At 36.5% G+C, this 15,715-nt stretch overlaps 1 protein-coding gene across 2 annotated transcripts in view; it reads right to left on the reverse strand.

Annotated features, from left to right (window-relative positions):
- Positions 1–15,715, reverse strand: part of LOC106052720 (uncharacterized) — a 60,041-nt gene that overhangs the window by 36,609 nt on the left and 7,717 nt on the right. Inside the window, exons 4-10 of one of the 2 annotated variants that reach the window (XM_056017308.1) lie at positions 15,383–15,556; positions 12,857–12,967; positions 11,761–11,816; positions 8,907–9,014; positions 6,324–6,505; positions 2,904–3,067; positions 523–612 (exon numbers count right to left, since the gene is read on the reverse strand). In XM_056017308.1, coding sequence (XP_055873283.1) covers positions 523–612; positions 2,904–3,067; positions 6,324–6,505; positions 8,907–9,014; positions 11,761–11,816; positions 12,857–12,967; positions 15,383–15,556 — 885 coding nt within the window. Of the gene's footprint in view, positions 1–522; positions 613–2,903; positions 3,068–6,323; positions 6,506–8,906; positions 9,015–11,760; positions 11,817–12,856; positions 12,968–15,374; positions 15,557–15,715 lie in introns of those variants that run through there. The other variant, XM_056017309.1, reaches the window with a different exon arrangement.

A 15,715-nucleotide genomic window follows, 5' to 3' on the forward strand; every position in this document is an offset into this window, starting at 1 on the left:
TCCGCAAGAGGTTCTCGAGTCTACTGAACATCTGCTGTACTGGGACAGGCCTATTCTGACCGACAAAACGGTAGATTTCAATCGCCCGGATCTGCTGTTCATTGATAAAAAAGAAAAAACCGCTACCATTATCGATATCGCCGTACCACTGTCTCATAATTTGAGAAAAACTGAGATAGAAAAACAAAGAAAATATGGGAACCTAGGCTTGGAGATTAAGCGTCTATGGAAATTGTCCAAAATAACAATATACCCCATTGTTATATCAACCGAGGGGATAATAACAACTGACCTCACAGACACCTTCAAGGACCTTAACATTCCTAGGAACATCTTCGTTGCCTGTCAGAGGGCGGTACTGCTGCAGACCTGCCACATCACCAGAAAATTCCTCAGTGGAAACTGTTAAAGGGACTACGATGAATTTTGTTTCTCTTTAGCGAAACTCGACCCTGGCAGTGCCAGAGAATGACTACTTGTTCATTTCTAACATAATAATAATAATAATAATAATGGACTTACAAACTGGATACATATTCATCTGACACTTGGACTCTGAAACTAATCTGTTTAATAATGATCATAGTCGCCAACATTCCCCGAATCGGTAGGCTGGACAAATGAAAAAATGAAATGAAAATAAGAAATGATTTGAAATGAATGATTACTGAGTGCTTTAATACCGATATATATATATATATATATATATATATATATATATATATATATATATATATATATATATATATATAATTCTCTTCATGGTTCAAGAGTTTGGACACGCAAAAAGTAGAGGAAAGATCTCTCTTTTATTTCTGCAAGTCGGATTGACTATAGTTACTCTACGAAAAAAAAAAAAAAAAAGAGGGGGGAACAAGTAGTATTCACCCGTCACAAAATAGCAGGGCCGGACTTATCAGTTGTGACTAAGAAGTCATTCTACCCCACATGGTTTTAGTCACTAAATAGCAGGGCCGGACTCAACCCTTGTGGGGCCCTATGCAAAACGGATTTCGTGGGGCCAAGTTTGGGTAGGGATACGGATAATAAGTGAAATTTAAGAGTTTGTAGTAGGAAATAAATTCGTCTTTGCATTTTATGCATTCTTTACTGCGTACAGAATTACTTTACTTTAATCTACATTTAAAAAAAGGGGTATTAAAAAATCAGCATAGTTAACTATGTGCAACGAGTACCCCTTGCAAACTCCTCCCGTACCTCAAGGGTACGTGTACCCCACTTTGGGAAACACTGTTCTACCTAATTAGTGCAGAATAATGCATTCATACTGCATATACAAAGTCAGCATTACAGACCACACTGTATTCGGGAGGAAAAAAAACTACAGCGAAACAGGGATCAGTCCTAATAAAGGCACGAACCCCAGACCCTCCGATTCAATACTTCGGGCCTAACAGCAACAGTACAAATAGACTCCTCCAAAACAAACTTTTTTTTTTTATCGTTATGTGCTGCTGGTAGATGGATTGGTTCATAGTGCTGCATTTCTAATGTAATAAGTATGCATCCGACGGAAAGGCAATTACTGACACAGTTACGGATCCGCTGCGTGGTGGAAAGAGAAAATAGCTGTATGGGCAACATCGTTCCAAACATAATGTCCAGTTATCTATCTTATTTCCATGGGGATTAGTGTGCAAAAAAAAAACGCTTTTAGTGGGATGGCAGTTAAAAATAAGCGTTTCAAAGACACCCTTAAGAACTCTTAATAATTAGCCTCCTTCAGTCGTAAAACAAATGTGGATCATCTCATGAAAATGAGATTAGTGCCTTGGCATTAGTTGTAGCCGGAATAATGTCGCCCACACATCAGTTCCCCCTCTCCACGCAGCAGATGTATCCAAAGGAACGGCAAGTGCTAATACAGTTTGAGGTCAACGGCGTCGCAGGCTCTGTCAGGGTGTAGTGCTGAGTGTTGCAAATGGCTTAGGATAGCCGGCTCCTGGGTTTTCCTAAGGGATGACTCCCGAAGCCTTTCCCATGATTGGGTATAGCTGCAAGGCAGAAGATATATGAATTCAGAATTTTACTTATCCTAGGTGGGTAGCCAAGCATGGCTAAAAAAAAGCCCAATCTGCCCGAATCTACTGGCTTAGGCGCCTTTTACTCGCTTTCGCCCTTTCTTTGTTAGTGGAAACAGTTTCGCCGGACTCAATATCTGAGCCATAAGTGAAGGCGAAGAGCTGGACTGGTTATCAGAAGCTTTTTCAGACGCATGCCATTAGAAAGCATTTTATTGGTAGTGGCATGCTTACATCCATTACCACGTCTGGCAATGACTACCTTGCGGAACCAAGAGCTCTCTCAAAAAGTGTGATATTGACATTAACGGCTGGGAAACACTAGCTCTTGAGCGCTCCTCATGGCTTGAAGCCGTTAGTTTTGAAGTCTCACGATACGAGATATTTGATTTATAGAAATTTCTTTTAATAAACCCTAATGATTTGGCACATTCCTCATCCCATATGCTAGGACAAATTTGTACTAATACTCCTTATTCCCTAGTGCTATTAGAGCATGGAATGGGTTGCTTGAGCTAGCCAGTAAAACAGGTGACTTGGCAGAACATAAGTCGTTGGTTAATATGCATGATTGAATGCATGACGCGTAGGACGTAACCATCTTCTTTTTTGAAGTAACGTCTATATTATATAAGATAAGATAAGATAAGAAGAACGCCCAGTATGAAAGAACGCAGAGGCAACAAAAGGCTGCGAGAGGAAGCTTCTCTGAATTCCTCCCAACTTACCCATGTCATCCATGTGACCGGCTATCGAAAGCGAGGATTGGACTTTACAGCCATCTTCGTGTTCATTGGAAATGAAAAATGTGCACATCTTCGAACGCGAAGGAAGGAGCTATATAAATATCTATATGTTTACCTCCAAGAGTAAAAATTGAAGTACATATTTGTTGGAAGCAACAGAGAGAGCGCCACTCCACCTCTACTAGCTGAGTCAAAGCAGTTAGGTCTTATAATCTGCATGACTTGTATGGGGTGATTGCTTGTTATCATTTGAGGACCGTCTTCTCCTTGTAAGAAGAACTTATGATTTTGAAAAAAAAAAAGTAATACTTTTAAGCTTTAGAAATGTAACTAAAAAAACAACAACATTAATTATACATTTAGCATTATGAATTTAACAAAGGAGAAGAAACAAAGAATACTTTTTAGCATTAGAAATGTAACAAAAAGAAAACATTAAAAAATACTTTTTTTAAAGACAAGAAATCGCATATATTATTATCCAGCCTTAATTTTCCCCGAAAATAAAATCATGGTTAAGATTATTTACTGATCGTCTTATCTAATTTAAAAAGTAGAATGTAAGGCGTATGTATGTATGTATGTATGTATGAATGTATGTATGTATGTATGTATGTATGTATGTATGTATGTATGTATGTATGTATGTATGTATGTATGTATGTATGTATGTATGTATGTATTTATGTATGTGACGAATAGATATCAAAACCGTTTGACCAATCTTGATAAAACTTGGCAGGAATGTTCCTTGGGTACTAACCTAGAACGTAGTGTATGTATTGTAGCCCTAAAACAAACTAAAGACCCTCAAAAAAAATTGACCAACTCTATTAAAGCTATAGTATTTTATGGATCTAGGCTTTGTTTACAATGTTGACATGAGAAAAGATCGAAAGGATTTAGATCTACTTCTAATTTAAAGAACTACACTTTGCGCAGATAGTTTTTTACTTTGACACATGAATATACAAAATATAGTCTATTTATTTCATTATTTAATAAAATTAACCTTCAAATTTTTGTTTCAAAAGCATTTTTACATAAATTCGTTATTTATATCTGCGAATTCAGAACGTCCTGACTTACTTATAATACCATTCATTTAACAAATCGGGTAAACCCGTTTTAATTGTACTTTATATCCTATTTATCTATTGCTCCTTTCGTTTTTAATAAATATGAACGTATCGGCTTCGGGTAAACCCTTTTTCACAAAACTAATTTTATTTTTGTAGCAAAAGAGAAAAACTTGAAAGGATCATTAGCTAAGTTTAACATACATCTAAATCCATTCAAGATATATCTTTTCTTATTCCGTGGCCTATTTTAAATTTATTTTCATACTTTGAAAAAATTAAAACGGTCAAAGGAAAGAGGAAGAGGGGACGGCCCAGGAATACAGATGCCAAGCAGATGGGCAAGACGTGGAAACAGTTGGAGAGATTCGTCCAGAACCGAGACGCCTGGAGGAAGCTGGTTGGTGGCCTATGCCCCAGAAGGGACCAAAGGCAGAGATGAGATGAGATTGTCTTTCAAAAAAATAATTTTAAAATGTTCTTGTTTTTCCAACACGGGTAGTAAAGCCATTTTGCATTAATAATACTCAAATAGGAATAGTGTCACGAGTCGAGTCTGTCACCTATTTCGACCAGTTTCTAGAAGCAAGTGTCCAGCGTAAACAAGTTAATTTTAGGTATCCAACCAAAGAAAGAGTTTAAGGGAAAAAAATAGCATACGTCAGCTTCTAGAAGGTCAAAGTTACTAAAATAATTATCTGAGAAGTTTGCATAATTCTGGAATGTACGATTAAGAAAGGTATAAATTAGGGGAAAGTCAGTTAGTAATAGTTTGGTAGAGTAATATCAGCGGGTCCATTAATTAAAGTTTTATAAATTGAAGTAATATTATTAGTTGAAGTTGAAAGTTATACTAAGTGAAGTTTCATGTATCTTTAAGTTTTATTTATAAAGTATCAAGTCAAGTTGTTGTTAAATTGAGAAGTTAATTTGATGTGAAAGTTGAAGAAGTAGGCTATTATTAAAGAAGTTTGGAAGAAAATACAAAGATGTTTCTTCACTTCATTGAATTATCAAGTTTGATATATAATCCCCGGCAAGTGTTGTCGTCAAAAATAGATAATAATAATAAGCCTTGTCTTCGTATCCGAAAATTAGTGAGGAATGCAGTATTTCCCGTGGGTGCGCAGCCCCAGCTGTGACCTACATATTTTGCCACATCCAGGGCAAGCATAACCATTGTCCGCAGGTGTTCGATTTAGATGTTCTTTTTGACGTCTGCGTTTTGTCCTCAGCAGCAGATTTTCTTTTGGTCTCAAATGTGTATCCCGCAACCTTCGTGAGTGACCTCCAGTTGTCTCGTTCCGACGCCGCATGCAGCCAGGTGCTCTCTTCCATGTCATCCAAGGAAAGTTGACGCCTAAGCTGGTCTTTGAAAGGTTTCTGTGGGGCGCCTCTGTTACGTCGACAACCTTTGAGCTCACCAAAAAAAGACGTTCGTCTCCCATACGGGATACGTGCCCTGCCCAGCGTAACAGTCGGACCATAAAAAGTCCCACTATAATGTCCATACCGGCGTTTGCAAGGACATCGCTGTTTGTAGTGCGGTCCTGCCACCGTATGTCCATGATTTTTGTAGGCAGTCGGAGCGATTTGTTCCGCCAAACTCTCGCCTGAAGGCGTCCAAAAACGCTACTGGTCCAGGCCCTGGCCAGACGGTTATCAACTTCCCTTGAAAGTCAGGCGTCATTTGACACTACACAACCTAGATATGTGAAGTGGTCTACCACGTTAAGGGGCTGTCCCCTTTACTGTGATCCTTGTGGCTGAGAATATTTCATTGGGTGACTTCTGGAACATGACTTCTGTTTTCCCGAGGTTTATAGATAGACCGAAAGAGGCGGCAGGGTGTGCTAATTCGTTTACCGAGTTCTGGAGGTCATGTTCATTGTGAGCTAGCAAGGCGCAATCATCGGCATAGAGAAGCTCCGTTATGACCATATCCTTTGTTTTTGTATGGGACAGCAGACGTCCGAGATTGAACACATTGACGTCAGAACGAAACCGGATGTAGATGCCTTCGTGCAATTGCTGCTTCTTTTGACCCAGCGCAAAAATACTCTCTAAAAACATTGAGGGGCTCGCCAAACAGTACTGCTTAATGTTTACAATTCCTCAATGCACAAATTGTAAGACAAATTTCCTTACGGATAATAAAGATTATTATTATTATTATTATTATTAATTCAGATTGTAAATGCAACAGGCAAAATATTAAACAGCTAAATTCAGAAAACATTGATAATCACTGTTACGAAAGCAGTTGTCATAGGAGACTTAAAAACATAGCGCTAATATTCTTTTCAATTGATCCTTGTGTAGTCAGGTAAAGAAATAATTGTCCAAAATGTTTAGCTTGATCCGTGATTGGGTGTCGGAGAAATAATGTGTACAAACTTTTTACCAGACAGAGTGAGTTGATATAAGCTTTATAAATATGTTGAAAGACCACTTACAGAATGCGTATCTCCAGCCATTGGTATAGTGACGCTGACAAACGATCTCCCTGATATTATGGCGACACTAGTGTTGTCCGTCACAGAAAAGATCAGGTTCTCTACTATATGTTCAATGCTAATGCTGTACATCTTAAAGGTTATGAACTCTGTGCCAAAACTTACAGTTGGCAGGAACATTTCTGTTTAGATACAAGAGTGGTGACTTGAAATCATCTATCATTCTGTCTATGTATCTGTCTATGTATCTATCTATGTATCTATCTATCTATCTATCCATCTATCTATCCGTCTATCTATCTGTCTGTCTGTCTATCCATCCATCGTTCCAAATATATATCTACCTATGTATCTAAATACCTATCTTTTTACCTACATATCTATCTATCTATCTATCTATCTATCTATCTATCTATCTATCTATCTATCTATCTATCTATCTATCTATCTATCTATCTATCTATCTATCTATCTATCTATCTACCTATACATATACATATATACATACATACATATATATATACAAACATATATACATATATATTCTCACAACCTGCAGTATTTTCAACTTATTTACGCTGAGGAAACTTGACCGAAAACACAGAGGAAAAAACCTGCATCTATACTGCCCTAAACTTGAATAGGCAAACAACTGGACCATAAAAGACTTTACCATCCTGAATCTATACTGCCCTGAACTTGAACTGGCAAAAGACTGACCTATAGAAAACTTTACCACCCAGCATCTATGCTGCCTGTGAAGATCTTGTATATTTGAGTGATAGATGTGACGCTCTTTTGTTTTGATTTAAAGATGTCTTGATATTACAATAAGATTGTGTTGAAATGACAATGCGTTTCCGGTGTAATATTTTAATGTAGATTTGTATTTCAAACAATTACTAAACACTCAAATAAGATCTTCATGCCGGAGATTCAAATACAGATGTTAAAGATGTTAATTCAAACAATGAAGATCCTTCAACAATTAAAAAAAAACAACTTCTGGAACTAGAAATCACTTGAGTTAAATACACATTGTACAATAAAATTAAACAAGGTAACTATCTACGTTCCAGCTCATAACTACCACTTGACTGGACTAGATTTTTTTTATAACTGACTTTTCTTTGTTCTTCCCAAACTTTTTAGTCATTAACCTCTCTCTCTCTCTGCACTTGTAAATAAGCCATGCCTATTACACCGCTACATCCTCACTTCTACGTCTACGGTCATTGAATACAATCTTTACAACGAAAGCATGCTCACTGCAAAAGCTCGTTGCTATGAAGATGATTGCGCAGAGCTAAAAATAAACCTAGCTTCATTATGCTACGTGACACTGCCCTGAACCTGCAAACCATTTGACCACAATAAACTCCAGTCGTTTAAGAGACAATGAAGTAATGTAACATCTCCCATTTTGTATATAGACTTTAAATTGCCTTGGCATTTAGTGTAGAGAAATGACCAGGCCTAACCAACTGGACAGTATTTACTTCATACCACGCAGAGAGATATCTACAATATTCCAACAAAGAACAGGACCCAACCCACTGTTAAATTACCATCTTAACTAAATAAATTCCACAAAACTTGTAGACACTGCATTCGTCTCTACTGCGCAGTAAACCATATCATCTTTTAATCCACCTTAGGCACACCCTACTTCTTGATCTACTACAGCCCAACATGACCAACACCCTGTACGGCAGTGCTGAACAACTGAAGAGAACAGCACACTATTTTTCCTTGAAACAGTCTGCAAAAGAGCTCACAGCTCAGCAGCAATAAAGCTGGCTAGAAGAAGAAGAAGAAGAGAGACATATAATATCTGGACCCCCAATATCTCAAACATCCTGTGGAGTCTTGAAGTCTCAATACAGCACAGCAGCTGCCTCAATTATATATTATTCGTTTACTGAAATATTCGATGAATCTATATAACCTTGAATGTCCTTGATACATTTTGCTGTATGTAAGAATCATTAAAGAAAGCCTTGACCCTCTTTGAATGCCCCTTTCTAATCCACGTTAGGCAGAAACTACTACCACTACAGCCCAACATAACCAACACCCTGTACGGCAGTGCTGAATTACTGAAGAGCACACTGTTTTTCCTTGGTACAGTCTGCAAAAGAGCTCACAGCACAGCAGCAAAAAGCTGGCAAGAAGAAGTGCATTGACTTTATTTTCTTCAATCAAACGAGCCATAGGATATTGGTAGGCATATCGCCACAAAGAGAAAAAAATAGCATAACCCCCAGGTCGTTTCATGAAAATATAGTAAAAAATTGTTCCACTTTCAGACCTTGCGATCTATAGAGCAGATGATGTTAAGGCCAACGGTTAACAAGCAGGGTGTTATGTGGCCAGCAAAACGACCAAACGCCTTTGCTTTTCCTGACCTAAGCCAGGTACCCATTAGAGCTGGGTGCCCTAAACATCCCGAAATTCACACTTGCAGTCATCACCGTGATTCAGCACCCAGGACCACTAATTCGGAAGGCAAGTGCTCAACCACTCAGACACCGCGCACCACCCCACTTGAAAATATATATAAGATAATAAGATCAGCCCTACCTAAAGTCATATCTTTGATAACTCCGAAAGTGTTGCAATTTTTTTCTATTCCACTCCAGCAATTTCCAGCGATAACTCCTATTGGATTTTGTGCGGTTATTTTCGTTCCTTGGGCGAAAAGGTTTTTATATATTAGAAAAACATTCAAATCAGCCACATCGTATTTCTTTTATTAAAAAATTAAAGCTTCAATATTTAAATCAGCTTCCAATTAAAATTACAGATTTATTCTTCGCTAGTGGTCTCTGTTTTTTCTATTAGAGATGGGAATATTGAAAAAAAATCATTGTACGAGTAAAGTTAATGATGTCCTTAAGAAGTGTTTCGAATTTCATCAAAATCTATCAAGTAGTTTAGGAGAAATTCCTAGTAAAGCACAATGACATGTGCAAAAACTAACGTTTTGAGAAAAATGAGTTTAAAGTATAAATTTTATTAAGATTTTGTCTTATAGACCTTACAAAAACATTTAAAAAACATGTTTTAGACACAGATTTAAGCAATAAAAATTATTGTAATGTAAAGATAAATGATTGATCTACTTAATTATGTTATTAGTTAAAAATCGAAATCCTAGACCTAAAACTCAATTTTCTTTAGGGATACCTCCCCTTAAAGCTTCAATATTTAAATCGGCTTCCAATTAAAACTACAGCTGTATTCTTCTCTAGTGGTTTCTGTTTTTCTATTAGAGATGGGAATCGAGCCCAGCGTTCGGGTTCGGTTCAATTTGGTCAGATTTAAGTTCGGGTTCAGTTAGATGACAAGTATAGCTCGGGTTTGGTTCGGTTCGGTCATAAGTGTGGTTTGAGTTCGGTTCGTTCGATTCGGGTTCGTTCGTTTACCCTTTCTATTTCTATTTTGTATGTGAAAGTTGGATACTGTATGCTAAGGCAGAATGAAGAATCAAAGCCGTTGTGAGTAAATGCTAAAGAACACTGCTGGGTACAGTGGCGTAGCTAGGGTGAGGATAATTTGAAAATCAACAAGGGCCCCCACTTGAGGGGGCACCCAAAATTCCAATTACGCCCCTAACTAGGTATTAGAAACTAGGAAAACAAGACTAATAAGTTTGTACTTTTACAAGTCAATACTGCTTGGCGAAAGTCGATATTTTTAAAATACTAAACCAAGTTCCGTCAAATCATAAGACAAAAGTCATATTTGAGGGTACAGTGGATGTACCACGAAGAAAGGGTCATCCTGGCTGAACAACGTAAAAGAATGGACCTGCCTCTCTTTTGATACCCTTCTAGAAACAGCTGCTGACCTAAAACAAGTGGAGGTATTTTGTTAGACCGGGGTTGGCCAACCTATGGCATACGTGTTAAAAGTGGCGCATTGCACAATTACAAATGGCGCCTTTCAACCCGAGAAAGTAATCAAGACAAAGAATGTCTGTTCGCAAATATTGAAAATAAACTATAACTGGAAAAAAAAGGTACATAGCAATATAATTGAGTAGCTATTACGAAGCCCAGATTGACCGAAATGTTTTTAAAACTAATCAGACCAAAACAACGAAGAACACAATGGTTAAATTTAGTCTATAGCATTAGATTTAGTGTACATATATGTATACTCTTCTTTTCGTTAGTCTTGGACATTTTTTTATGTTACCTATTTAAGCTTTTCGGTATAAGAAAAAAAAAGATAATTTACAGAGGCTGAAAACAAAATCTTAGTCGACCACCGGCGAACAATGGTTATGCTTGCTCTGAGTGAGGCAAAAGTGATAACAGCTTTAACTGGAAGGATGTGCTAATATTATATGATATTACGTCAGTGTTTGTTGTTTATGTTTTGTGCGAAAGCAAAGGATTGGAACAGACGTTACTTCAAAAAAGAAGATGATTACGTCCTTCGCGCCATGCATTTAGTCATGCATATTAACCAATGACTTAAGTTCTGCCAAGTCATTGGTTTTTCTGGCTAGCTCAGGCAACCCATTCCATGCTCTAATAGCTCTAATTGTGTTACTCTAGTCAAATGTGAATATTCGTTTGTTATGAATCTCACTGCTCTATTTTGTGTCTGTTTCAGTTTCTTAATGTTTTCTTGAAATGAGGGGTCCCAAACGAAGGATGCATATTCTATTATTGGCCTAACCAAGGTTAAATAACATTTTAGTTTTATGTTCTTATTTGATTTATAGAAATTTCTTTTAATAAACCCTAACGCTTTGTTTGATTTTTTTTATAGTTTCATTAATAAGTGGATTCCATAACATTTTTTCATTTATTATAACACCTAGGTAGTTTGCGATTTTAGGCTGTGTTACTGGTTAGCCATGAATAAGATAAGTGGAATTAATTTGTTTTAGTATATATTTTTTTTGTTACTCTTAACAACTGGCATTTTTCTGGGTAGAAAGACATGCTCCAATTTGATTCCCATTTCTGTAATTCATCTAATTCTCTTTGTAAAATATCTGTGTCTTGTGTTGTTTTTATTGTTCTATATATTATGCAATAGTCTGCAAATAATCTGACTTTTGTTCCTGAAGTAATGCAATTTTGGTAAATCCTTTATGTAAATTAAAAATAGTAGTGGATCTAAGACTGTTCCTTGAGGTACACATGAGTTTACTGTTATCGGTGTTGATTAATAAACACAGTCACCGTTATTATTATTATTATTATTAATTAACGTCTACAGTATGTTAATGTTAATATTTATCTGTGACAACAGAACAAGCCGTTTTCAAGAATCTCGTCCAGGCATGTTTTGGTTTCCTATTTATAAAGAATTAGCAAGCTGAATAGAGGAATTGCAGTAAACTTTATTTCATCCTTCTTAGTTCCAATTAGTCGATACACTCACACAATGCTTAACAAGTTTCTGTAAGAATTACCAGTAAGATTGCCAGTGTAGCTATCTGCACAGAAATTGACTGTAACTGCCCTCAAACTGTAGAAACCGAATAAAAAAAAAAGAATAAAAATTCTCTTTTAAAAAGAAATTACCTACTTTAAACAACTTATAGAGCGACTTTTTTTTCTTAATAAATAACGAATGTTTGATTGCAAGACAGTGGAACTTTTTGTACTTCGATTTCTCCTGCTCAGCCCCCCCACCCCACCCTCGAGAAATAATGTCTGGTTAATCGAATGTATTGATCTAAAGCATTTTATAATATTCCAAATGATATAACTTTAGCTCTAGACATACAAGATGGGCTAAAACACTAATTGACGGTTTTTATTTTTTCAAGAAAAAAAATCAAAATCAATTAAAACCATAGACTATATATTGTAATATGTAGTCTATGATTAAAACTTGGCTAGAGATCTAGATTCTAGATCTAGGATTTTAGGTCTAGCTCCAACATCGGTTTTGGAAGAACCAATCGCGTACTTAAAATGACGATCGTGTTCGGGAATTTCCGAATGTATGGTATTAATGATTGATGATTCAAAAGTTTAAACTAATTAATAATTTATGTTCTTGAACATTTTGTCACATCTAGCAAGTGCAGATTTAAAGGTCAATCATTGGAATTATTCAATAAAATAATAATGTTAAAAAAATGGCCTGGTAGTGTACCGATATAATGTTATAACAGTACATTTAAAGGTGCTTCAATTTAATTGAAGTTTATAAGCTTTGCTTATATTTTTACGTAAATCTAATATACGATTACATCTAGATTATAGATTTACATCTAAATCAAAACTTTATTTAGATCAAGAGTTAAATTTAGATGTCCATATACCGAATATACCAAAAGTAGACATTCCACACCGGCCGAATAATAAAACAACTCGAAAGTCCTGCGTTACAGATTCGATTCCCGAATTGATTGAAAATATTATTATTCTTTTTTTTTTATATTTTATGTTAGTATATTCGAAGTTTAGTAATTTAGATATTGTGTTCTTTTTTCTTAAATTTAAAATGTTTATCTTATTTAAATTATTTTTGTTCTGTTTTTCTTGTCTACTAGATACCTGTAGAGTTGTACTGAGCCGTTGTTGTGAGAGCTGCAAGGGGCAGAGCACTTCAATTCTACCCAGGCTTCCTGATATCTGATAGTCATTATGTGAAGGGAAGGATGTTGGCTGCGTACATAAATATCATCGTATTAATCTTAAGTAGAAATATACGGGAGATAGCTCTTGAATTATTTTTTTTACTTTACAATTATCTCCCTTTTACGTAGTCTTTTTCTATCTGTCTTCATTCACTATATTTCTCATTTATCATCATCCTCATCATTTGAGTGATGGTTTGAGAGGCTCAGATTCACAGCAAAAGCCCTGTACAGAAAACCGTGCAGTATTTCGTAGTGCATACAGGCCACCATACAGGTCAAGAATATTTTTGGTTTCCCAGACCTGTCGAGACGGAGATCAGCAAGTCTGGGGCAGTCAAACAGAATATGGGGCATGGTTTCCTCTTCTTCCCCGCAGCTGGAGCACCGTGAATCAAAATTTGGCCATAGCCGTGAGAAATATGAACCAACAGCAAAGTGGCTTGTTCTGCACTGTGCTATATAGCTTGCTCAGTCCTGGACAGCCTCCACCACGGGGAAGTTAGGTCGGGGCGCCTCATGCGCTCCCGACTGGGCGTGCTTTTGGGGACTTGTCCCATCATTCAAACCACTTTTCCATTTCTGTTTTTCCATTTTCTGTTTTGTGGATTAACTCTTTCTCTCCTAACTGACGATACCAGCGTTGATTCCACCAGAATCTGGTAAATAATTACGGAGAGAAAGAGTTAAAGCCTCCCCATACAGTGGCTGAATTAACCAGTCTTTGATCGTTTTATAGTCCAATATTAATGTCTGGACTGTTTTCACTGCTCGCTCTAAAGGAGCAACCCTTAAACTCCTCCCACTGGAAGATCCCATATTTCACTTTCACTCCGTTTTTCTAAATAAAAAATAATAATAATCTCTTTCATGGGCGTAGCCAGGATTTTTTTTCGGGGGGGGGGAAATATATTTATATGTATGTATGTGTGTGTGTATATATAATCTTTATTACATTCTGACCCATCATTCTTTTGGAAGACGCTTATTGTGCCCTAGAATAGGTTCTTCCTGGAGTTAGTGGGAAAATTGTACACTCCCCGCCATTGCTAGCAAGGGAGAATGGGGGAGCGCTAGGAGCCAAGCACTATTTCTGATATTGAAAGCCAATAAAATGCATATTCTGAGGTATCTACACTGCATTTTCCTACTATTAAAAAATTTAATTTAAAAAATCTAATGTGCTATTCTTACTGACTTAGACCCTCCCGCTTCGTTCGGCGCATTTGCCGTCAAGCTGTTTCCACAAAAATCTGTCACTGGTAGGCCTAATGTCTGAAGCCTCTTCCTACCTGCTCTGAGGATCTCCATGAATGTGTGACGCCAAGTTGTACTAGGATGTCATCGCAACTCTTCTTATGCCTAATTCATTTTGTCGGAGAACATGTCCCGCAAACCTCACGCGACGCTCTGTCACAATCTTACTAAGGGGTCGACTCCCAATACCCTGGAAAGCAGCTCTGGTTTTCTATGTTGATTGATACCTTTATTAATCTGACATGAGCTATTTTAATAGATACGGAGAGTACTTATTGTGAAGGTAACATTATTTATTGAAGGTATATTTTTCTAATTGATAGTCCTTTCTATTTTTTATTTTTTATTTTATAAATGTTGCAGATGACATCTCCGTTTTTAAATAACTGGTATACATGTGATGTGAGTAACTGTCCGTCTTTTTGCTTTGTAATACCATTGCGGGATGAAACGTTTCTATGGCAAAGATCTAATCACGTCGTTAAGAAAATTTAATTAATAATGCACCGTCATATTCTAGTCCATGTTATTGAAGGAAATATAATCATTATGGAACATCCCATGAACGCGGACAGAAGAAAGTTAAGAAAGGGAGACAAATGGAAACTTTTTATAACTTAAAAAAAAAAATGTTTTTGTTAGAGGAGTTATCTCCTCCATCTATTACATAAAGCCAAAATTAAGGCGTATTTATGTATGTATGCCCCGCGTAGAAATCAAAACCGTTTGACAAATCTTGATAAAATTTGGCATAAGTGTTCCTCGATCAGTTTACGTTTACTAAAGTAATTTTTTAAATACCTAAATTCATCTTTATGTAAAACCGAGACTTTTTAATAAATAGGCAAAATGTGTAAACTCATTTTCATACTCTTACTTTTATTCTCGTGGCTAAAGTAAACAATTTTAAGTAAACATTCGACATGTCTCACATAGACTAGATCTAAATCCAATGCACTAGATCAATAGTACCCCAAGTACCGCGGGTATTATCCTGCTAGTATATATATATAGCTCTTGTTCACTTTTGCCGGCCTGGAGTTCCAAGAAGGCTTAACTCTACCTGACAGTTTTAAGAAGAAGAATACTTTTTTAATTCCTAAATTTCTAAATAGCAGCGTGTTTATATATGTGTATGTGTGTGTGTGTGTGTTTGTGTGTAGATCAAAAAAGCTTACACATTTACTTTAGTGTAACGATGACGTAGCTTCTGCCCCACGACTCCATAGGCAAAGCTTGAAAAGAAGCCGTGCTGGTTTGATCAGCATAATTGACCACAAAGACTGATAAAAATATGGGGTATCTGCTTGTGATTATAAAAGGTTCAACCCACCATGACAATACACGGCTGTTTTCCTTGCTGTAAATTCGCAAAAAAAAATAAAAAATAAATAACAAATAAAATGCTTTAAAAATTATGTATACATAAAAATTGACATTATGTGTGTTGTAACTGGCAACGATTAGGGGAGAGGGAGAGAGAAGGAGGGGGAAATAGTAAGTAGAGAATTTAAGGAAA

This window comes from Biomphalaria glabrata, chromosome 18 (genome assembly GCF_947242115.1).
Source record: "Biomphalaria glabrata chromosome 18, xgBioGlab47.1, whole genome shotgun sequence".
NCBI lineage: Eukaryota > Metazoa > Mollusca > Gastropoda > Planorbidae > Biomphalaria > Biomphalaria glabrata.